This window comes from Dysidea avara, chromosome 9 (genome assembly GCF_963678975.1).
Source record: "Dysidea avara chromosome 9, odDysAvar1.4, whole genome shotgun sequence".
Lineage (NCBI taxonomy): Eukaryota > Metazoa > Porifera > Demospongiae > Dictyoceratida > Dysideidae > Dysidea > Dysidea avara.
Genome location: NC_089280.1, coordinates 32055396 through 32080840, shown reverse-complemented (window position 1 = coordinate 32080840; position 25445 = coordinate 32055396). Strand labels below are relative to the sequence as shown.

The 25445-nt window shown below is 38.7% G+C and overlaps 1 protein-coding gene across 1 annotated transcript in view; it reads right to left on the bottom strand.

The window, feature by feature from the left end:
• Positions 1-25445, bottom strand: part of LOC136267016 (receptor-type tyrosine-protein phosphatase S-like) — a 151370-nt gene that overhangs the window by 71080 nt on the left and 54845 nt on the right. The window contains exons 5-8 of the mRNA XM_066062066.1: positions 6393-6656; positions 4858-5124; positions 4543-4809; positions 4240-4494 (exon numbers count right to left, since the gene is read on the bottom strand). Coding sequence (XP_065918138.1) covers positions 4240-4494; positions 4543-4809; positions 4858-5124; positions 6393-6656 — 1053 coding nt within the window. The remainder of the gene's footprint in view (positions 1-4239; positions 4495-4542; positions 4810-4857; positions 5125-6392; positions 6657-25445) is intronic.

Below are 25445 nucleotides of genomic sequence, written 5' to 3'. Positions count from 1 at the left end.
TCCAGGATCCAGTGTTTCGGCCTCTAAAAAATGTATGTGATTCTGTGTTCAGGCGTCTACACAGTAGTGGAATTGGCACTGAGACAAAAACTACCCCTGTGTTGTCTAAAAGTGATGAGGATGTGCTATGGGATAGTGGTGTGATCAATCTTGACAATCCTACTGGTTTATTAAATGCTGTGTTTTTCTACAATGGAAAAAACTTTTGCCTCAGGGGAGGTTTAGAACACAGAAGTTTGAAATTATCTCAAATCAAAAGACAAATGGATAATGTCAATGGTAAGGTGGTTGCTTGCTATGTTTACACTGAACGTGGATCAAAAAACAACGAAGGTGGATTTGCCTCACTTAATCAAACAAATAAAGTGGTTAGGCAATATGAAGTTGATAAAGAAAGATGCCATGTGAAGATACTGGATAGGTATTTACGAGTATTGCCTCATGAGAGCAACGAAAGTGATGTTTTCTATTTGAAACCGTTCGCTAAAGTTCCCTCAGATCCATCTATGCCATGGTTTACAAATGTACCTGTTGGAAAAAACACATTAGGAACAATGATGAAGAAAATGTGTCAAAAGGCAGGGTTAGAAAAATACACAAATCATAGCCTTCGGGCTTATGGAACCTCCACTCTCTTACAAGCAAGTGTTCCAGAGAAGCTGATACAGCAGCGTACAGGTCACAGGTCACTGGAAGCATTGCGCCAGTATGAACGTACTACCACAGCACAGCTAATTGATGTCTCTAATATAATGGCGGGTGCTGTAAGCAATCCACCATCCACCAGTATTGGTCAAGTTCCAGCACATCAGCAGGAACCTGGTAACAGTTCCATGTCTAGTAGTCTATCACCTGCAACAACAGCACCAACGTTTATACTAAATGGTTGTACATTTACAGGATGCTCTGTTGCATTTTCTGGCCAGGCACTGCATCAATCAACCAGTAAGGAAGAGCAACGTATTTGTGATGAAACACTGCAAGGTATTGACTATGATGAAATATTTGATGATTAATCATTATGGACTTTTCCTTTTTTTCTTTTCTTATGCATAGAATTTAAGCGTTTGTTATTTGTAATAGGAATTTTACCTTAGAGATCATACTGCTGTACAGTTTGTATTAAAATTAAATCCCACAATTGCTTCACTGAGACTTTAAAACGTCATTAATTCGTTATTGTGCTTCAACACATAGTGTTAAAAAACCTGTGATTGTGGGATGGAGTTTATATTGTTATCATTTTTGTACTAAGTTAAGCCAACTACCTTCGCTATTGGGACAGTAAGTAAGTTATTATATTAAGTTAAGTACTTAGGACTGTATGTTACTAACCTATTTCAGCGTAGCAGTAGTAGTTTTGCCATTCTGTGGTCTGTTCAAAGGCTGATATGCGGTGGGTAGAAATACGCATCCACGATCGCCCAAACACTTATTTTGTGTCTTCATTATCCTTTACTAACAACTATCTTTGAAAATATATGTGACCGAATTTTGGAAAACCGTTGATATACGCACAAGAGTACTTTTGTAATAAAACGCATTTAAAAACTATGGTTAAAAAATGCAAGCTCAAGAAAAAAAATTACGCAAGTTTTTATCGCCTCGCTGGTGGGCGAATTAAGCCGCCAATGAATAAATCATGGGCATCATCGTGTTCACCTGTCCATAGGGAGTACAAAAATCTTTGTTTCATCTCCATACACAAGAAGATTCCAACGTTACAGATGTTTGTTTACGTTGCAGTGATAAAAGAATTTACCGACGATCGTTTTTCAGTGAATTTGCCTTCCTTCTCAAACAAAGAAGCATGCCTGGGGAAAAACCTATGCCTTGGTGGATGCACAAATTCATGGCGAACACAATGAGCCAAGATTCAGTTCCGTACGTCGTTGTATCAGTAGGTTATGATGGTTTATGTAAGCGACTGTAGATTCTTTTCTCAATAGCTTCTGTACATATCAAATCATTTGCTCGTCCGGCTGTCTAGTGCTGTATTTCCAACGCTGCTTAACTTGGGAAGCTGAAACTTGGCTAGTCCATTCCTCTGTCCCTGTAGAAAACAAAGAACAAATAAAATGCATTTTGAAAATTGTGCGGATATCGACGGTTTTCTAAAATTAGGTCACATATTAAGCTTAGCAACCACTATAAAAACGAATCCCACAATACAAAGCTCTATGTCGCTCAATATAAAGAGTCCCACGCTAAAGTGGTATATTATTCAGATATATCAGCTATGTATATTATATGAAAAACATACACACTGGGATTGTGCAATAATAAAACAAATAAGTATCATTAGTAAAATGATACCAAATCTTGACAATAATAGTATACAATACATTAGTTTCATGTTCTTAATTGGTGGATATTAAAACTATACATTGTGGCAACTATAGGCTCCTGGTTCGGTATACTGAGTTTAATATTGTTAGCATAATTGGCTGTTTATAGTAGGAACCCAACAACTTATGAAGCTTTAAATAGCTGGTAACTCCTATAATTACCATCCAAGTCATCCCTGCAAGCTTGCATTGGGGCATTTTGTATGACCCCACAGCCAGTCAACAGTGCAAGTTGCACGGTTTGTGATTTCAAGGTAGACTGTAATAAGGAAGGCAAACATGTCACATAAAGGGGTGAATTAAGTCATTGCCTTTGACAAAGTGAAAGTAGCTTGTCAACTAATGTGGAACCCAAGAAGCCAGAAGTTGTCAGGGTTGGCTATCTTTGCTTGCTGAATGATTTATACAGATTCCTTCGAGATCTGGTAAGTCCAAAGTAAAAATCATACATACTCTAGGTTTTATGGAGGGATATTACCAGTAACTACGTCATTGTTGGACCATGACATTTCACTAGCTCAGATTTAGTTGATAGCCAACTGACATTAAGCTGTACGATATAAAGTTATTTCAGTGCCTAGTTTAGTTTGTGGTGGTAGCCTTGCTACAATTAAGGCAACACATGGACACGTTGGTGTTACTCTGTCTTACCAGATAGTCAACCCCTTTGATCCTCCAAATTGTCATATATATTGGGAAGTGTGTCCAACACACCAGGTTTGTTGCAAGATTAATCTATACTGTGTGAGTGTACTTTGCTTATGTGTAGCTCAAGAATATAATATATCACTGCCTTGTTCTTTTCTAAAAGTGGTAAAACAAAATTGTTTAAACATGGTCAGGAGCATTGTATATTTGTTATTGTAGAGCTGTACAGATGGGATGTAGCCAGCAGTTAACTAGAGTGCATGGTTCCTCATATGAAACAAGTACACTGTGTGAGGGATTCATGGACAAAGCTCACTGCAAGGTTAATGATGTTTGTTTTTTTTCAGTGTGTGAGCATCAATTAAAACACTATAACAACTGCTATTCCTGGGTAAGTTGTTTTGGTACAGCATACAACATACACCAACACCCAACCCCACCTGATTATGATACTACTAATGAAAGACTCAGTATTTGTAAGTGTGTCAAAACCTATTTGAACAGGGATTTCTTTCACACAAGAATATTACTAGCATGAAATCTGCAGTACCGATAAATACATTTCAACACAGGTTATGAATATGATAACATGTCTAACTGAAGGTGTGAATATTATTTTAGTAGTTCGGTACAATAACATAAGTTGAGACATTGTGTTTAAACATGCACACAAATGTTCCATAATTATTGGTAATTCATGTCTTCAAAAATTTCTAGCTATGCTATACTGTACTGTGTGTATGCATATATATTTTTATTTTCTTTCATACTTCATTCCACAAAAGCCTGTCTTTCATGGTAAAGTATGTTACTCTCTTAAAACAACTATATACTAAATAAATAGTACAAGGAAACATTACTTGTTTTACCCCTATAATAAGACCACTTTGTTGTGTAGTGGACATGCCAAGAAATTCTCACAGAGTTATCCTCCATTTATTTGATCTTGAGAAAGGTCCTAGATCTCATGGCAACACTCTGTGCTTAATACCTGTGAATACATGCCCTCATGTCTGGATGACACATGAAACTGAAGCAAATATTTATGCAGAAAGGAAGCTGATTAACTTCTATACAATCATTTATTAAAGGACTACTGTATATGGCCTTAGATACTCTCCTCCCCATATTATTAAACTTTTGATGTTTAACAATTGCAACATCATTCAGTATACTGTCCATTACCATGTCTAATTTTCAAGTAATAGAATTATTTTTATAACAATAGCTATAGTGTTCTCACCATCCACTCTCACTCTAGCTCTACTAGACTCCACACTAATTCCCTCCTTGTTAGCCATACAATAATACATTCCCTCATCAGGTGGAGTAGCTCTAGTAATAATGAGTGTGTTACTGTTCTGTCCTCTTGATCTGGAGGGAACACTACCACCATCACGATGCCATGAGTATGTCACATCATCAACAGATGCTAAACAATTTAATGTGACATCTTGTAATGCTATAACAGTAGTACTTGATGGGTGAGTGGTGATTTCTATTAGCACAAAATAATATAATGCTTATTATAAATACAACAACCTACTCAAAACAGTAACAGTAGCATCATCTGATGTATTCCGACCAGCTTCATTGGACACTACACACCTGTACTGTTGTGACTCTTGTAAGTTACTCACAACAAGTACCCTGTTATTACTATTACTAATATCACTCCATTGACCTCCATTAATATTCCTAGTCTGCCATTGATATGTAATCGATCCTCTACCAGTTCCCTCACAATTCAGAGTAACACTCATACTAACAGTTGTCAACTGACTGGTGGGGTGAGTTGTGATAGTGGGAGGACCTGTGGACACTTGTGTCATCATGTCTTACCTGTTAGGACAATACTCACCATACACATTCACAGTAGCACTCCTTGACCTCACTGTATCGACCTCATTTCTTACTATACACCTATATGTGTACTGTCCAACTGCCATGTTTCTATTAGTAGTGTATGATGGACTGTTAGCATTGTTAATAGTGGTCCAACTACTACCAGAACTTCTCTCCCAGGAATACATCAGTGTACCAGCCCCAGTAGCTTTACACATTAGAGCAGTAGTAGTCTTCAATGGAATGGTGACATCTGTTGGGGGCCTAGTGATTGATGGAGGACCTGCATTAAAATGTCAATACAAAGGAAAGTTATAGTAAACAATACGAGTCAAGGATTTTAATTGAATGTCATGTAAACACTAGATACGCAAAAAACTTTAGCAAAAACAGGAATAGGGACAAAACATCCATGCAACAAGAACGGATTGCTAAGAAAGATTATAGTTATATTAAGTAAATCTACAAATCCCTATTCAATGCTATCACTTTACTCAGGCATCTTCATACCTTTAAGGTTAAGGCATATGGCTCAAGCATTGGAGGTCCTGGGTTTGATTCCCGCTCAAGGAATTTTGTTTTTCTCTTTTTTTAGTTTGAGGACCTTTTTTGTCTAAGTTTTATTTTTATTCACATGACTGCTGGAACAATAGCAACAGCCTTGATTTTATTGGTCAATTTCTGGTGGCAGCACAATCTGTGCAGTTTTTTGGCGACAAGACAAAATGTTTCCATATCCTTGCAAACCAGAAATAATTATTAACCATATAAAAAAATTTCTTACGTAATTTTTGCGTGTAAAATTACCTCGTGGCCTTTTGTCTAAAGGAAGAACGTGTGGTATTGTGCACTTAAAACAACATTATGCAAGGAAATCTACAAGAAGATAAGTGAAACAGTTCAGTTACATGTTCCTGGAGGATTGGTGTGAAGTGGGGCTATTCTCTAACCATTCTTCAAGCCATTCTTCGCTACTGGGAATCCAATCTCGTGGCTCTCGTATGAGAACTCTTGGGATGCCAAGCTCAGGTAATATAGCACAAAAATAGAATTCTCTGAGTTTAGTGATCTTTGATAAACAGAATTCTTCGTCAAAGGGGAAGTGCTCAATGTGGACATCTACCTTTGTTCTGAGATGAAAATCACACCATTTCGCTTCGGTACACAGCATGGCGAATTGTATTTGATAGTAATAGTTGTGAGACTGCTTCAGTGATCTCCTTCCATCATGATGATATAAACAGGTACACATTTTGCTTGTAATGGCGTCATCAATATTGCTCTCCTTATAGCTGTGTGGGTTTTTAAACTCCACATAATTATAACAGAAGACGCCAGATTAGTTAGAAAACACAAGGTTTGTGTTTGTATTCAGTATGTTTTGTGATTGTCCAAAGATTATAGGTCTAGTTGTGATACGTATTAACTTCACATGCACAGTCCGAGCCAGTGTCAAGTTACAACCATTTAAATAATTAACTGCAATTTCTACATACGTAGTATGAAAATACAAACAAGTCCATTAATTGGTATTATAGCAAAAATACTCACCATATATTGTTACAGTAGCACTCTCTGATTGTGATGGTCCAGCCTCATTTCTTACTACACACCTATATGTGTACTGTCCAACTGCCATGTTTCTATTAGTAGTGTATGATTGACTGTTAGCATTGTTAATAGTGGTCCAACTACTACCAGATCTTTTCTCCCAGGAATACATCAGTGTTCCATACCCAGTAGTACTACATGTTAGAGTGGTAATAGTCCTCAATGGAATAGTGACATCTTTTGGGGTAGTGATTGATGGAGGACCTGTAAATTAATTACACAACCAAGTACTAAAGATAATAAGAAATGCGGTTAAAATTACGTCATAAATAATAAATAAATAATAATTAATGTTTGAGAAAACTACGAGGCCTAGACACACAAACTAACCGAGGATTGATTCGCCTGTGAATGAAGGCACAAACATATAATCATTGCGCCTGTTCGTGCTGATGACTTAAATACATGTAATCAAGACACACGGTAGTGTGTCGTGCGGCCCAAGAAGCCGGCGCGCCACACCATGAGTATATTTACAGGAAGAAAGAAAATGTCATTTTCACACTTTTGTATCTCGGTGATAGCTTATCCGATTGAAACCAAATTTGCTGCAGAGTTGCCCGCCAGCTAGGGGAGTCTACATTCCAAATTTGAAGGAAATCAATCAAGCCATTTCCGAGATATGAGCAGCCAAAGTTTCATTTTTTTTCTCTTCTTCGTCTTTTCGCACACTTGCAAAAATTGATATAAAACGCAAACGCGTGCTCCGATCGCCTTGAAATTTGGTACACAGAAAGGGAATCCAAAGGCGAATCCTAGCATCAAATTTGGTACAAATCCGATGAATGGTTCAGGAGTTATGACCGATTATTCGCGTAAAACAAGATCGATTTGTTGTCACGCCTACAGGGTAAACCGCTTCATGGAATGAGTTGAAAATTGCTATGTAGATGGAGTAACCATCGTAGGAGTGCCTTTTGGTGGTTTGAAAGGAATCGAGATTAAGACCACGGAGATATGACACAAAACCCAACCTGTGTCACAATTACGCGATCGATTTTTAGTAATAAAAAAGTATTAGTTTTTACGCCTACTAGGCAAACCGCTAAGAGCAACGAGCTGAAAATCGGTGTATAGCTGGAATAATCTTCATTGAAAGTCTCTTGCAGTAGTATAGAAGAATTGGATTACAAACCACTGAGTTATGATTCGAAAGCCAACTCCGTGTAGCAAATGCGAGATCGAGATACTCTAATAGAACAGTCACCCTAATAGAACATTCAGCTAATTTATTTACTCCATTATAGAATTCTATTACATTACAAGTTATTCTGTAGGGATTTCAGCTGCAAACAGTTAATCTTATAGACAGTTCAGCAAGAAGCAAGTCACCCTGTGGAGAGTTAAGCTACAATTATATCACTGTAGAGATTCAGAACATTACATGTCACACTGAAGAGAGTTCAGCTATAAACAAGTCATGCACCCTGTAGAGAGTTCACCTACAATTAAATCACTCTCTAGAGAATTCAGCTACACACAAGTCACTGTGCAGAGAGTTCAGCTACAAACAAATTACCCTGTAGAGAGATCAGCTACAAACAAAACACTTTGCAGATAGTTCAGCTACAAACAAATCAATCTTTAGAGTGATCAGCAACAAACAAATCAACTTGTAGAGAGATCAGCTAGAAACAAATCAACCTGCAGAGAGATCAGCTACAAACAAATCAGCTTGTAGAGAGATCAGTTACACACAAATCAACCTGTAGAGAGATAAGCTAGAAACAAATCACCCTGTAGAGAGTTCAACTAAAACAAATCAACCTGCAGAGAGATCAGCTACAAACAAATCACCTTATAGACAGTTCAGCTACAAACAAATTACCCTGTAGAGAGATCGACTACAAACAAATCAACTTGCAGAGAGATCAGCTACACACAAATCAACTTGTAGAGAGATCAGCTAGAAACAAATCACCCTGTAGAGAGTTCAGCTACAAACAAATTAACCTGCAGAGAGATCAGCTACAAACAAATCACCTTATAGACAGTTCAGCTACAAACAAATTACCCTGTAGAGAGATCGACTACAAACAAATCAACTTGCAGATAGATCAGCTGGAAACAAATGACCCTGTAGATAGTTCAGCTACAAACAAATCAATGTGCAGAGAGATCAACTACAAAAAATCATCCTGTAGAGAGATCATCTAGAAACTAGACACAATGTAAGGAGTTCAGCTACAAGCAATACACCCTGTTGAGATTTCAGCTACAAACAAATCAACCTGTAGAGTGATCAGCTAGAAACAAATCACCCTGAAGAGAGGTCAGCTACAAAAAATCACCCTGTAGAGAGATCAGCTAGAAACAAATCACCCTGTAGAGACTTCAGCTAGAAACAAATCAACCTGCAGAGAGATCAGCTACAAACAAATCACCCTGTAGAGAGTTCAGCTAAAACAAATCAACCTGCAGAGAGATCAGCTACAAACAAATCACCTTACAGACAGTTCAGCTACAAACAGATTACCCTGTAGAGAGATCGACTACAAACAAATCAACTTGCAGAGAGATCAGCTACAAAAAATCACCCTGTAGAGAGATCAGCTAGAAACAAATCACCCTGTAGAGACTTCAGCTACAAACAAATCAACCTGCAGAGAGATCAGCTACAAACAAATCACCCTGTAGAGAGATCAGCTAGAAACTAGACACAATGTAAGGAGTTCAGCTACAAGCAAATCACCCTTTAGAGAGTTCAGCTACAAACAAATCAACCTGCAGAGAGATCAAATAACCTTATAGAGAGTTCAGTTACAAACAAATTGCCCTGTAGAGAGATCAGTTACAAACAAATCAACCTGCAGAGAGATCAGCTACACACAAATCAACTTGTAGAGAGATCAGCTACAAACAAATCACCCTGTGGAGATCACCTAGAAACTAGACACAATGTAAGGAGTTCAGCTACAAGCAAATCACCCTGTAGAGATTTAAGCTGCAAACAAATCACCCTGTAGAGAGGTCAGCTAGAAACTAGACACAATGTAAAGAGTTCAGCTAGAAGAGGTCACCTTATAGAGAGTTCAGCTACAAAGAAACCATCATGTAGATTGTTCAGCTGCAAACAAATCACTCTGTATAGAGTTCAGCTAGAAAACGTCACCTTGTACAGAGTTCAGCTACAAAGAAACTGCCATGTAGAGAGTTCAGCCTCAAACAAATTACCGTGTAGAGAATTCAACAACAAACAAATCGCCCTGTAGAGGGATCAGCTAGAAGAAGTGACCTTGTAGAGAGTTCAGCTACAAAGAAACCATCATGTGGAGAGTTCAGCTACAAAGAAAGTACCATGTAGAGAGTTTAGCTGCAAACAAATCACCTATAGAGAGTTCAACTAGAAACAAATCACCCTGTAGAGAGATCAGCTAGAAGAGGTCACCTTATAGAGAGTTCAGCTACAAAGAAATCACCACCTAAAGAGTTCAGCTGCAAACAAACCACCCTGTAGAGGGATCAGCTAAAAGAAGTCACCTTGTAGAGAGTTCAGCTACAAAGAAACCATCATGTAGAGAGTTCGGCTACAAAGAAATCACCCTGTAGAGAGTTCAGCTAGAAGAAAGTCACCTTGTAGAGAGTTCAACCACAAAGAAACCATCATGTAGAGAGTTCAGTTACACAGAAACCACCATGGATGTAGAGAGTTTAGCTGCAAACAAATAACCTGTAGAGAGTTCAGCTAGAAACAAATCACCCTGTAAAGAAATCAGCTAGAAGAGGTCACCTTGTAGAGAGTTCAGCTACAAAGAAACCATCATGTAGTGAGTTCAGCTACAAAGAAAGCACCATGTAGAGAGTTTAGCTGCAAACAAATCACCTGTAGAAAGTTCAGCTAGAAGAAGTCACCTTGTAGAGAGTTCAGCTACAAAGAAACCATCATGTAGAGAGTTCAGCTACAAAGAAAGCACCATGTAGAGAGTTTAGCTGCAAACAAATCACCTGTAGAGAGTTCAGCCAGAAACAAATTACCCTGTAGAGAGTTCAGCTAGAAGAAGTCACCTTGTAGAGAGTTCAGCTACAAAGAAACCATCATGTAGAGAGTTCAGTTACAAAGAAACTACCATGGATGTAGAGAGTTTAGCTGCAAACAAATCACCTGTAGAGAGTTCAGCTAGAAGAAGTCACTTTGTAGAGAGTTCAGCTACAAAGAAACCATCATGTAGAGAGTTCAGCTACAAAGAAAGCACCATGTAGAGAGTTTAGCTGCAAACAAATCACCTGTAGAAAGTTCAGCTAGAAGAAGTCACCTTGTAGAGAGTTCAGCTACAAAGAAACCATCATGTAGAGAGTTCAGCTACAAAGAAAGCACCATGTAGAGAGTTTAGCTGCAAACAAATCACCTGTAGAGAGTTCAGCCAGAAACAAATTACCCTGTAGAGAGTTCAGCTAGAAGAAGTCACCTTGTAGAGAGTTCAGCTACAAAGAAACCATCATGTAGAGAGTTCAGTTACAAAGAAACTACCATGGATGTAGAGAGTTTAGCTGCAAACAAATCACCTGTAGAGAGTTCAGCTAGAAGAAGTCACTTTGTAGAGAGTTCAGCTACAAAGAAACCATCATGTAGAGAGTTCAGCTACAAAGAAAGCACCATGTAGAGAGTTTAGCTGCAAACAAATCACCTGTAGAGAGTTAAGCTAGAAACAAATCACCCTGTAGAGATTATTATTATTATTAGCGCTTTACAGTGACCAGCACTGAAGGTCTGACAGCAACATGTGCTACAGCCTTAGGATTACCTAACCTACAAGGACTTAGACCTAATGACTTGACTTACTGACTGAATAAGGTGTAACAGAAAAGGGGCCAAAGTAAGGAAAAAAATCCCTCCAGCCCCAGGATTCGAACTGCAGGTCACCCAATGTCTAGTCGGGGCCACACTCAGTCTTCCTCCAGGAGGGACGGATTTTCTTCCTTAAACCTAAAGTATTTATTATTAGCGCTTTACAGTGACCAGCACTGAAGGTCTGACAGCAACATATGCTACAGCCTTAGGATTACCTAACCTACAAGGACTTAGACCTAATGACTTGACTGAAACAAATCACCCTGTAGAGAGATCAGCTAGAAGAGGTCACCTTGTAGAGAGTTCAGCTACAAAGAAACCATCATGTGGAGAGTTCAGTTACAAAGAAATCACCCTGTAGAGAGTTCAGCTAGAAGAAGTCACCTTGTAGAGAGTTCAGCTACAAAGAAACCACCATGGATGTAGAGAGTTTAGCTGCAAACAAATAACCTGTAGAGAGTTCAGCTAGAAACAAATCACCCTGTAGAGAAATCAGCTAGAAGAGGTCACCTTGTAGAGAGTTCAGCTACAAAGAAACCATCCTGTATATAGTTCAGCTATATTTTAAGTCACCCAGTAGAGAGATCAGCTACTAAAAAATATCCTGTAGGGAATAATGGGCATGTAATAAATACATGTATATAATTTGTATAAAATCAAAAATAATTGAAGTATTAAAAATCTTCTATAAGTTCTTTTCTTCTTCCTGTGGTAAATAAAAAAACACATGGGTTAAAAAAGCCCCGAAGCCAGCCATAGGCTGGCTTTGCAGTATACAAATACAAAAAGAAGTGATATCTAATCAAAAACAGCCAAGCTGTAAAAAAGGTGTGGCCCCAAAAAAGGCCATGGTGAAAAAAGATGTGAAATCCAAGGTGGCGGCCAAGAAATGGCTGTGATGGTAGGTTAATGGTAAAAATTTTAATAACGACAATTCAGGTGAATTTTGTGCCACTTGGTCTTGACATCAAATTCACCTGAATTGTCGTTATTAAAATTTTTACCATTAACCTACCATCACAGCCATTTCTTGGCCGCCACCTTGGATTTCATATCTTTTTTCACCATGGCCCTTTTGGGGGCCGCACCTTTTTTTACAGCTTGGCTGTTTTTGATTAGATTCTATATAACACCCAGTACCATACCCATTCTTTAATTTCAGATTTCACAAAGGAAAAGATTAGCAAACCGCTGCAAGTGATTGCAGGAGAGCCAGAGGCCACTTTGCTTGAGACTACAAGTATGTTTTAATGTTTCTAAGCTGTTTTCATGTGGCACGGTGAGTTCTAAGTCACCATGCCAGGTGCCAGTGGACACACTCCATGTGATGAACAAGGTTAAGAGTATGTTTCCATGTTAACATGATTGTTTGTTTGTTTGTTTGTTGCGTATTTGTATCATTTTGTATACCCCTGTTCATCCTTTATCTGGCTTTAGCTAGCTGAATTATTTCCATCTCCAGTGTTCAGTGCTAATAATACATTGTTGCATAAAGTTCTACAAGTGCATCTCCTGTACATTGTACAGTACTGTGCTACGCATCATTATGCCATTGCCACACCATTGATGTACTGGAACTCAGCTATCAGTAGTTTTGCATTGGGCATGGCAGGGTATTGTGTGGAGGACGCCAACACAGCTGCAAGCAATGAAGCTTAAAAATCAATTAAAATCCAGTATCAATAGTTGCAGGCCTTCACAATTGTTATTGCATAATTTATGTTTACTGTATGTGCTACTATGTATGTGCATCTTTTCCATCCACACACACTGTGCTGGTCATGCACTGTTTGTACATGCCCCATTTGTACATTGTCCCATTGGTGGCTGTACTTGGTTGTATGTAAGAATAACAACAAAACATTGGGCATAGAAACTAAACATGTGTCTGAGTGGATCTTTGTGAAAAACCAGCATAATGGTGCAAGCCTAACTTTGCATTGGGTAAAACACTTGCATATCAAAAAAAAACAAAACTACTTTTCTGGATATCATTTTCTTCGCTTACTCAAGAGGATTTTGAAAATCCCTGTTTCACTGCAGTAGCAGTAGACCAATGGATACATGACATATTGGTTTACATCACATTGATGTAATTGTATGCAATCAATCTGATTTTGTCTCTGTATGCAGTGAAGAAAGGTGATTCTAGGAAAAACTTACTCAGCAGCGAATTCCAGCAATATTGCTCTATAAAGCACATAGTAGTGCTGAGGTGGTAACTTGTAGCACAAGTCACATGAAACACATTGCAATTGGTGTCAAACTTATCATGTCATGACAGCACAATACACATGTAACAACAACACATATCTCATCATCACAGCAGATCACACATGTCACGTCGAAAAACATTATTATGTCATGACAGCAGTTGCACACATACAAATTCAATAGAAAGTAATGTATGAATCAACGAGTCTTTAAATGTCACATGTTCGCTTTGACCTTGTGTGATGATAACACACAAATTTTGCACTACCGTCATATTTTTATTCTAGCAGCTGACTACACCCAATTTTCCCAAAATGTGTATAAATAAAATATTACCTATACCAGAACAGCGAACCTGTGAGAAAAAGAGTGTGGTACTACTTAAAGGCCACTTTTAGGCCAGGGTGAAAAAAAGTTGCTAAATCAAAGGTGGCTGCCATGAAATGGCTACTATGATGCTAATGCCAATCATTTTTAATGATTACAGTTTGGTATAGATATCACTTCTTCTAGTAATTGCAAGCTCTAAAGTCAACTTATAGCAAGCTTTGAGGCTTCCTTTTAATTCTCTCTTTACCATAGGGTTGTTGAAAAAGATGAAGACTGGCTTATGTGTCCATTGAAAATAATATGTCACATAAAATAAAATGCATATTATGTAGCTTTTAGGGTGATAAAATGTTAAGAGCCAAAGGGGGTGGTGCACTTGCTGACCTGATTGATAGGCTGCATAAAGAAACTAGGAGCGACACAATCTGCAGAGTTTTTAGTTGGTTCACAACACTGCAATTTGTGGCATGATACACAAAGCAGGCAAGTCTGCTGTCATTGATAAATGTGACCAGATCTGCAAAAAAGGGACATAATTGCAAAAGCCTAAATTTACAGTAAAAAGCATTGAATACATTGGGTGAAATACTTGTGCATCATTGAAAAAAATCTGTAAACTTTTTGACCCCTCTTTCTTAGTGAAGGAAGGGCCTAACAATAAAAAACCTGAATATCTTCTTATTCGTCTGCTCAAGAGGAGTTGGAAAATCTTTGTTTCGTTGCAGTAGACCCAAGGATACATAAATTATGAGTGTATGTTTACGTCATGTCGAAGTGATCATTCGCGATTGATTTTTCTTCATGAATAATTATTTTGCCTTTGTATGCAGATATGGTCACAAACAATTTCTGGTATTGATGTTAGACAGGCAAGTCAAAATAGTGAGGCGGATTAGCTATAAAATTGTGCGTTTTAGTGATAAAAGCACCAAATTTGGCACAGAGGTAGAGGATCACTTTACAAACAAATTTGGATATTGGGCCAATGCAGACCACGCCCCCTTCAATAGTTCCGCCCCTTTACTGTGCCAACCAATAATTCAATATTTAATGACGCTATAAACAAAGAAAACGACGAAATGAACTTGAAATCTCTATAATATAATACAGTATTATACTAATTAACCTATTCTGGTATAGTGGGCATTGTGAAAATGTATTCTGTGTGTAGTGTTACTACCGAGGACACTAGCTAGCCACTGTGACAGTAGAATTATAAAGAATGATACTATAAATTTGTCATTTATATTAATTAATCATGTTTTCTTGTTTACATTGTTCTCATGTAATTATACACATATCAAATTAATTAATAATTCATCAGATATACCTATTTTTTATCAAATTTGGGTTTGTTACCTAGTAACCAATTAAAATGGTAGCTTAATTTCATCTTTCAACTCCTATCCATTGTAAGTGACCATATTATGTGATTGTTTCACTTTTGCAGTAACATGGTAATAAAATGCTAATCTTCATGTTTTTTTTGTATAAGGTTCTAGATATTGCTTGGGTGTTACTTAATTAGACACAGACTTTTGCATTGGTTGACACCAGCGTACAAGTCCTGTCAACTTCTACCAAATACCAAACTGTAACAAACTGGAAATTGTGTATTATCTGCCAAGAAGAAACCAAGGAATCACTGACATGTCCATCAAAATCCAAGAGAAAGGATTTAGGCAGTGGTTACAGCTCACTAGCACAACAGTTAATTCGGTTTAATGAGCTTGACCAATTACCTTTTCAGTTAGAAAGACTAGATGAAGGATGTGGAATAGAAATGGCAATGGTTACAAATCATGCTCAGTATCATCAGTCGTGTAGGCTCCAGTACAATAATACAAAATTACAAAGAGTAGAAAAGAAAACCCAAACATCAGAGAGCAAATCTCTCTACACACAGGAGGTTACAAGGTGATGAAAAAAGCGTTCAAAAAGACATATGCTTTTTTTGTGGACAACCTTCAAGCACTAGTGGTCTTCACGAAGCAGCTACATTCCAGCTGGATAACCGAGTAAGAAGCTATGCAGTGCTACTTGAGGATACAGAGCTGTTGGCCAACTTAGCACTACAGACATGGTGGCCCTGGAAGCCAAATATCATACAAAATGTTTAGTAAGCTTGTACAACCGTACAAGAAAAGTCAAGGGAGACGGACACACAGATGAAACAGAAACAGTATCAGGAATTGCATTTGCTGAGCTGGTAATGTCATAGAGGAACAAATTGATGGAGAAAGGGCACCAGTTTTTAAACTCAGTGATCTTTCACAGCTCTACATATCACGAATGGAACAGCTTGGAATAAAAGCTAATGGAAGAGTGCATACCACACAACTCAAACGTCGTCTTTTGGCTCAGTTTACTGATATGAGGGCTCAGAAGAAAGGGAGAGATGTTCTATTGGCATTTGAAGAAGCTATTGGCCCTGCTTTGACCAAAGCCTATGAGTTTGATAGTGACAGTGATGCTATCCACCTTGCACGTGCAGCTAACATTGTTCGTAACCAAATGTTTGGGAAAGCTAAACCTTTCTTTGGGTTTCCAGTGGGTTGTCAAAATGAATCTGTCCCCCCCCTTACTGCTAGCCTTAGTAAACATGATACTAGAAGGTCCCAATATCAAAGACCAAAGTGAAGACACAAATCCTACAGCATTATCTATTGCTCAGCTGTTAAAATTCAACGGCATTAAACATAGACGAATGCGGGGGGGCACCTCTCAATCTATAACTGTGAGACACAGTACTGCACAGGAGACACCACATCCAACATACATTGGATTGATGTTACATGCTCACACACGCAAGAAAGAATTAGTAGACAGGCTTTACCACCTAGGTATGAGCATCTCTTATGATTGTGTTCTTAGCTTCTCTGCAGCAATGGGATCAAGTGTTTGTAAACAATTCCACAGAGAGCAGGTTGTTTGCCCTCCCAGATTGCGTGGCAGTGTTTTCACCACTGCAGCTGTAGATAATATAGACCACAATCCAAGCTCAACAACATCAAAGGAGTCATTTCATGGCACAGGTATCTCCTTACTGCAGCATCCCACTTTTGATGGTGAAGGAGTGGATCGAAATATTGTTCTTGTAGGAGAATCATACGATGTCAGTTGTAAATCAGTTGATAATCTGCCCCATTTCTACACTGATGTACCACCTGTTACTGAAAGTGTCAAAAACTTGTCTATACCAGCTACCGCCATTACATTACTAAACAGGGACAATCATGATTGACAAATTAAGCAAGAATATTCTTGGCTTGATTACACAAAGGAAGTGTTAATTAGTAGGAAAAATGATTCTCCAATGATTAACGTATCTTGGGCTGCATACTATGCAAGTCGACAGTCCAATATCACCCAAGTAATTGTCCCACTGTTCTCCTTCCTCTGTTCTCTGAATCTGCTCATACAGTGGCAATGGTCAAACACTCCTTATGTGTGATCAAAGTGCAACTGAGCATTTGAACCCTAAGCAGACACCAGTAATTACTTTTGATCAGCCACTATATGCTTTGGCGAAACGTATCCAGTGGAAGTGGCCAGAGGAATACGGTGAAAGTAAGTTTGTGATCATGTTTGATGGGTTACATATTGAAATGGCAGCTTTGAAGATGCTTGGGGACTGGTTAAAAGGAAGCGGTTGGGTACAAGCATTGGTGCAAGCTGAGATTACAACACAAGGTACAGCAGATTCCTTTTTGAAAGCAGCACATGTTGTTCGAACAAGACAAGCCCATCAAGTAACAGCTTCTGCACTGTATATTTTTCACAGCATCATGCTTACAATCACTATCGTGATGCATGTTTACATAATAAACAGGATGTACTGGAATTTGAAGAAGGGTGCACTCAGCGAGAAAAGGTCTGCCCTCATTTTCAATGTTAGAGAATTGTTATAGAACTAGAGCTATGTGTGCTGGTGTTTGTACGTTCACTGCACCAAGCATCTTTTGCAGCATATCTAGACGCTTTAACAGAGCTTGCTCCATGGTTTTTTGCATTAGACCACACAGATTATGCTCGGTGGATTCCTGTACATCTTAGAGACATGGCTGAACTTTCAACTAAACATCCTGAGATAGCTGCAGCATTTCATGAAGTAGGTTTGTTGTTAACAAGACTGACAGAGTATTTTCGAGTATTCCTATTGACCAGGCACATGAACAGAATAATGCCCTCATTAAGGGAGATGGAGGAGCTGTTGGTCTCACTAACAATCCAAGTGCTCTTCGGCGCTGGATGGTAGCAGGACCAGAAATTGCTAGGATAATAGAAGAATTTCATAATGAGCAAAATCAATGGGGAAGAAAGAAGAATACTGAACACCATGACCAGACACCTAGTATTCAAGCTGCTTTTGCTAGAGATGTCTGCTCTCTTGTAAGTACAATGGAAGAGTTTGGTAATCCTTTTGAAGAAGAAAGTTCTGATTTGCTTGTTCTTGACAGTAAGGAGATTGTAGATGATGCAGCTGTATATGTGATTCAGAATGTACAAAATATTGGCCAAAAGCAATTTCAAACTTTCATCAAAGAATGCATTGTTGACAGAGTGAAGTCAATAGATGATACTATTCATCGCAATAAGTTGAAGTTATTTGAAGCAACCAAACCAAAGGTCAACAAGGAAAAGCAACAAATGGTTTCATTAAAATCTGATGTTGGGCTTTTTTCACGACTCTACATTAGCTGTCAGACTAGAGATGGAAATTTAGAAGAATTCTTCTGCTACAAAAATCAGGTTTATTCTCCAGCACTTTCTGACTGTGGTAAACTCCATCTAGGGACCAAAAGTGACTTATTGACATGCTTAAGGGAGTTGGAAGGTCATTCTGAAGAGACTCCAGTGACAACTTGCACAGTTCTTGATGGAGATGCAATTGTGCAAATGCTGAAGCCTGGTTCTGCTAGTAACTTTGCTGAATATGCCTCTCAAATCTTCATTCCATATGTTTGTTCCAAGTTTCAGAATGCATCATGTGTTGATCTTGTTTGGGATAAGTACATGGAAGATACACTGAAAGGTACTACCAGAGCAAAACGTGGAAAAGGGATGCAGAGGCGTGTAGTTGCTGGGGCACTGCTTCCAAGCAATTGGATGGACTTTTTGCGTGTGGATAGTAACAAAACCAACCTGTTCAAATTTCTGTCTAATGTTCTATTGGATTCATTTAGTGTCAAGGAAAAACAACTTGTTGTTACTGATGGAGAACTAATTTTAAGTAAGCCTCCACTGCATGACCTTGACTCACTTTCCCCTTGCAGTCATGAAGAGGCTGACACTCGCATGTTGTTGCATGCAAACCATGCAGCACACCATGGTCATCACAAAATTTTCATTCGGACAGTAGATACAGATGTTGTGATACTAGCTGTTTATGTAGCCCAAGTGTTAGGTTCGCAATATGAGCTCTGGTTAGCATTTGGAACTGGTAAGCAGTTTCGATACTTGTCAGCCCATGGAATTGCAAATGTCCTTGGACTAGAGAAAGCGCATGCACTCCCAATGTTTCATGCACTGACAGGATGTGATACTGTATCTAGCTTTGTTGGACATGGTAAAAAGAAAGCATGGAGCACCTGGAATGCACTGCCAGAGCTCACACATGCACTGTTAACATTATTTCATGCACCAAGTGAACCAACAGGAGATGTTCTCCATACTATTCAGAGGTTTGTCATCCTGCTGTATGACAGGACCAGCAAATGTGTAGATGTTGACAAAGCCAGAAGAAAACTTTTTGCAAAGAGAACTGCAGTGCAGCAGATCCCACCAACCAAAGCTGCTCTAGAACAGCATGTGAGAAGAGCTACATATCAGGGAGGCTATGTATGGGGACAGTCACTGGTAGCAGTTCCTCAATTACCTTCTCCCACTAATTGGGGCTGGATAAGGACAGAAGCGGGCTTGTATGAACCATACTGGACTACTCTTCCTGAAGCTTCCCAAGTTTGCTCTGAGCTGTTATCATGCAAGTGTAAGAAGGGTTGTGTGAAGAACTGTAAGTGCAAGAAGGCTGCTCTTGAATGCACAGCATTGTGTTCATGTGAAGGAGAGTGCTCACAAACTTGAAATCTGAAGTTAGCATTTTATGCCAAGTTTGTACACAGTTTGATTTTTGTAAACTACATTATTATAGAGATAGCATTTTATGCCAAGTTTGTACAAGTTAGATTTTTGTAGCTACACTAGCTAAGTATCCATTGACTGTAGAGTCCATTAACTTATTATGTAAACTGCAAAGTTCACCCTGACTGTACGTACAGTAGATACTACAGAATGGATATCAATTATGATTGAATAGAACTGAGATTCAGTATAAATCCTTTAACACTTCATGAATGGATAAAAGTTAATGAGTACATTTACATAATTGCATAAAATATGAGTTTACAACAAATAATGGTAAAAACAATAATATATTGATGGTAAAATTTAACATCTAATGTGTTGTTGCTCATAGTGTCCTCGGTAAAAAAAACTACACACAGAGTGTTTCCCAATGTATATACTGTACCAAAATAGGTCAATTACATGTATATATTGCAATCCTACACTATATGGTAGAAAGATTTATTTCATTCTGTTATCTTCCTTGTTCGTTGTGTCATTTAATACTGAATTATTTGTTGGTGTGGAAAGGGGGCGGTACCCATCAAAAGGGGTGTGGTCTGCAATGGCCCAATATCCAAAATTGTTTGTAATATAATTCTTGACATCTGTGCTAAATTTGGTGCTTTTATCACTAAATGCACAATTGTTATGAATTTTTCAGTTAACCCACCTCACTAAAAGGAAGAGTTTTGTTCTTTAGCAGATATATGCTGTTCCGAGGAGACAAGATGGCCAATCAAATCTGGAAACGGCCTACCAAATTCAATCTTGCTAGGACATTTGACTGGTCAATGATGAATTCTTATTTCTGGCACCGGATATTAAATCACAGTAAAACAATAATAAGTGTTATATCCCTACTGTGCTCAAAATACCATTAAAAAATGCACAGTAGGGATATAACACTTCTTATTGTATTACTGTAATTTAGTATCGAGCTTGTTTCAGTACTTTTATTGATGTGCTATGGCCCCTACTCTAGTTAAAAATTCCAATTGTTTTTGTGCACTTGTTAACTTTTTTGTAAACAATTTATTATGATTGGCGAACCCATGCATACTGCATCTGAAATGGTGCCTTGCGCAGGTGTATCCATTCACTGGACTGGACTACTGGACTCACATAAAATTTGCTCAAACACATTTTTCAACCACAAACTCCTTTTGCGGCCACTAAAATGATTACATAGAGTACACATGGGGCTGCTGAGGCTTTCATTGTCATATAAAAAAAATATATTATATATAAATTTAAAAAACAAAGGGGCATGCACATACAGTCTATTTTTTTATTAAGGCTTTATTAAGTATGTTTGAAAAAGTGCTATAGTTTTGGTGGTCTATTTAATGGTATGACTTTGGTTTTACTCTTATTACACTCACTGCATTATTTTTGTAAATATGTGTAACCTTACCTTCCTGTTTGAAAGTGCATGCATTGGGAAGCTTAATATGTACCACTGCACAGTCATTGCTATTTACAAACATCATAAACCAAAGAGCCAGCAAAGCTGAAGTGAATGCACAGGCCATAGGTGATATTTATGTTACAGTAACATACATGCAATGTAATTGCATGGCATAAAACGTATATACATGTATGGTGTGTTATTTTACAAAAGAATGCTAGAGAAGATGGACAGATGCATTGGTAGTGTTAACAGTGTACAGTGCTTGAAACATGCTAGCAGTAGGCAAATTGTTTTTGATAACTGCACTAAAGTTAAATTGCATTTTTTTGTGATTAATGTACAAGTTTTATGCCTCGTGGTGAATGGTGTCAGTTTCTAAAACACTTTTTAGTTAAGTTTAGTGATAAAAACATAAGAAAACAAAAAAATCTCAGTCCAGTAGTCCAGTCCTGTAATCCAGTCCAGTGAATGGATACACCCACCTCGCACCCCAGCTGTTGTAATATAGTTATAATATGAATTTAGAAATGATCTTGTAATTATAATTATTAATGTATTTCTTGTAATTGAGTTGTTTTATGACATGTGATTGCACTAGTGATTTACTGAAGATTCCATCTTATCAAAGCATGGTGTTAGGAATAGCTTTCCGTTAATCAACGTCTTTGAACTGTGTCACTACATTGTCCTTTTTATATCGGGAAGCTGCGGAGAGCATAAAATAGTGGTGACAGTCAGTTTCTCAAAACCATGTGCAGAACATGGCATCACAGACCTTAGCCAAGCCACTGGAGCCGCTCAATCTGGAGGACACTACTCACCAGGGTGATCACTGGAGACAATTTAAGCGGGACTGGACCTATTATGAAACAGCTTCCAAAATAGACAAAGAAGAAGGGCCAGTACAGGTAGCGCATCTCCTCAACATCATCGGTAAAGATGGTCAGGAGATGTTGAAACCTTTACTCTATCAGACACTGATCATGGTGATATTGCAAAAGTTCTAAAAGAGTCTGAAGACAGATGCACGTCTGTTACCCACGTAATCTATGAACGTTACATTTTTAACGAAAGAACCCAAGAGCCTGGTGAATCCTTAGACTGCTATCTGACTGACATAATCAAACAAGCAGGCCGGTGCCAGCATGGTCAACTAAAGGATGAGTTAGTCTGGGACAGGCTTGTCAGTGGAATACAAAATAATCGAATTAGAGAAAAGTTACTGAGTAAAAAAGACCTCACACTAACAAAGGCAATTCAGCTACTGAAATCAAGTGAAGCTACACAGCTGCAAGCCCAGAATATGACGACACCAGACAGTACAAGCAATTGCAGCACTGCAACCAAAGTCACACTATGAAAAGAAAACAACCCAGCAAGTTGACAACTCGAAAAGACCTCATAAGCCATGTAGGTATTGTGGCAGGAAACACGAATTTAGGAAAGAGGCATGCCCAGCAGTAGACAAACAATGCTACATATGCAACAAAAAGGGAAACTTTGCCACACAGTGTAAATCAGCAAAGGCTCACCACATTGATGATGAATACAGTGACGAGGAAGTATTCTTTATTTACACAGTGAAAAGCTTATCCAATAGCCTGCTCTGGCTACCTGCACAGTAAATGAGTGTCACAAAGTAAATTTCAAAATTGACACGAGAGCTTCTTGTAACATCCTCCCCTTTACTGGCTATGTCAAAGCAACAGGAGATAAACAAGGGACACAAATTATCCCCTCCAAGACCCAGCTAACTATGCACAATAACACTAGTGCTATACCACTTGGCAAAGCAATGCTACACATGGAACGAGGGGGCAATACACATCTATTGCGATTCTTTGTGATGCAGTTATCAGTGATGCAGTTATCAGTGATGCCCATTCTGGGGGAAAACACTTTTATTGGGATGAAACTGGTACAAGTCTTAGATTGTGATGATGTTCACTTGATTAGCTCCGACACACCAAACTTGCTTATGTCTAAACCTCTCAGTGATCCCATCCTCCAGCAGTACCATGATGTATTCAGTGGCCTGGGTGAGTTCCCTGGAGAGTACACAATATAGATCAAAACGGATGCTGTGCCTGTCATTAACTCACCACGCAGACTACTAGTCTCATTGAGAAGTATAGTCAAGGCGGAACTGGATATGATAGTAGAAAGAGAAATCATCTCCCAGGTGATGGAACCCACCCCGTGGGTAGCCCGTATGGTAGTTGCACAGAAAAATATGGCAGAGTTCATATATGTCTGGACCCACAACACTTCAACAGAGTTGTAATGAGAAGCCACTATCCTCTACCCACAATCGAAGAAGTCAACTTGCCTGACTAGTGCCAAGGTTTTCAGTGTACTTGATGGTAAAACTGGATTTTGGCAGGTGAAACTGTCAGAAGCCTCCAGTTATTTGACCACTTTTAATACCCCATTCAGAAGATATAGATGGAAACGCATGCCTTTTGGCATTAGCAGTGCCCCAGAGATGTGACAACAGAAGATGAATGAACTAGTAGAAGGGCTAAGTGGAGTAGAAGTGATTGCTGATGATTTTTCGATTTGTGGGTTTGGAGACACTTCCACTATAAGCCATGACAACAATCTACGTCTATTTTTACAAAGGGCAAGAGAGCGAGGTCTCAAACTTAACCTTGAGAAAGTCAAGCTATGACTTAATTCAGTACCATTCATTGGCCACCTGTTAACTGAGAAGGGACTGGCTCCTGACCCAACCAAGGTATGTGCCATCACAAATATGCCAACCCCAGCTAATGTTAAATCATTGCAGCAACTACTGGGAATAGTATAGTATCTCTCAAAATTTCTACCACAACTTTCAACTGTCACTGAACCACTGCAACAACTAGTACACAAGGAGGCAGACTGGCAGTGGACTATGGAACATGACAGTGCGGTATATATTGTAAAAGACCTCATTTGCAAAGCACCTGCTTTGCGCTATTTTGATCCAGCCTTGGAATTGATCCTGCAGTGTGATGCTTCTGAGAATGGACTGGGGTATGCCCTGTTACAACAAGGTCAACCTGTAGCATTTGGAGCACGTGGGATGATACAGACAGAAAGAAAATACGCCCAAATCAAGAAGGAGATGCCAGCTATTGTCTGTGGTTGTCAAATTATCTATGGACACAGAATCACAATAGAGACTGACCACAAATCATTGGTGAGTAATTCACACAAATCAATACACAATGCTCCAAAGTGTCTACAAAGGATGCTCCTTCGTATGCAAAGGTATGATTTCAATATTACATATAAGAAAGAGTCAGAAATGTATTTAGCAGATGCTCTCTCTAGGACCTACCCAGGCCAGTTCACAGCCTCACTGTCACATTCACAGTCAGAATTCTGCCATGTAATGGAAGCATTAGACTTAGCAGAACACCTCCCAGTCTCATCAAAGAGACTGAAACAGATTCAAGAAGCAACCAACACAGACTGTACACTACAAGTCCTTAAGAATCAAATTATTTCAGGGTGGCCACAACAGAAGCATGGTCTTATGTAAAGTGTCAAGATAAACTGTCAACGCAAGAGGGAATACAGTTCAAAGGAAACCTAATCATACTCTCCACAGCCCTTCACAAAGAGATGCTCTAGAAGATCCACGAGGGCCACCTTGGAGTAGAATCCTGTCTTAAACAAGCAAGAAAAAATTCTATTAACCACTGATGACCTCAGAAGTCAAGGACTATGTGAGTAACCGTTCTGTATGTGACGCTGTACAGCCATCACAGGCCAGAGAACCACTTTTGGCACAAGAGATCCTGCAGAAACCCTGGAGCAAAGTAGCCACAGATTTGTTCTCTATCAATGGAGATAATCTTGTTGTGGTAGTTGATTACTATTCTTCCTTTAGAAATGGAGCAGATTACAAGCACTGCTTCAAAACCAGTCATCCAAGCTTTGAAGGTTACCTTGGGGAATCATGGTATACCTTACAGTGTGATTTTGGACAACGGGCCTGCATTTGCCTCATAAGAATTCAAGAAATTTGCAAAACAGTGGGAATTCCACCACATCACTACCTCTCCACACTACCAACAGGCAAACGGCAAAGCAGAGAGTGCTGTGAAAATATGCAAGACACTTATGAAGAAGA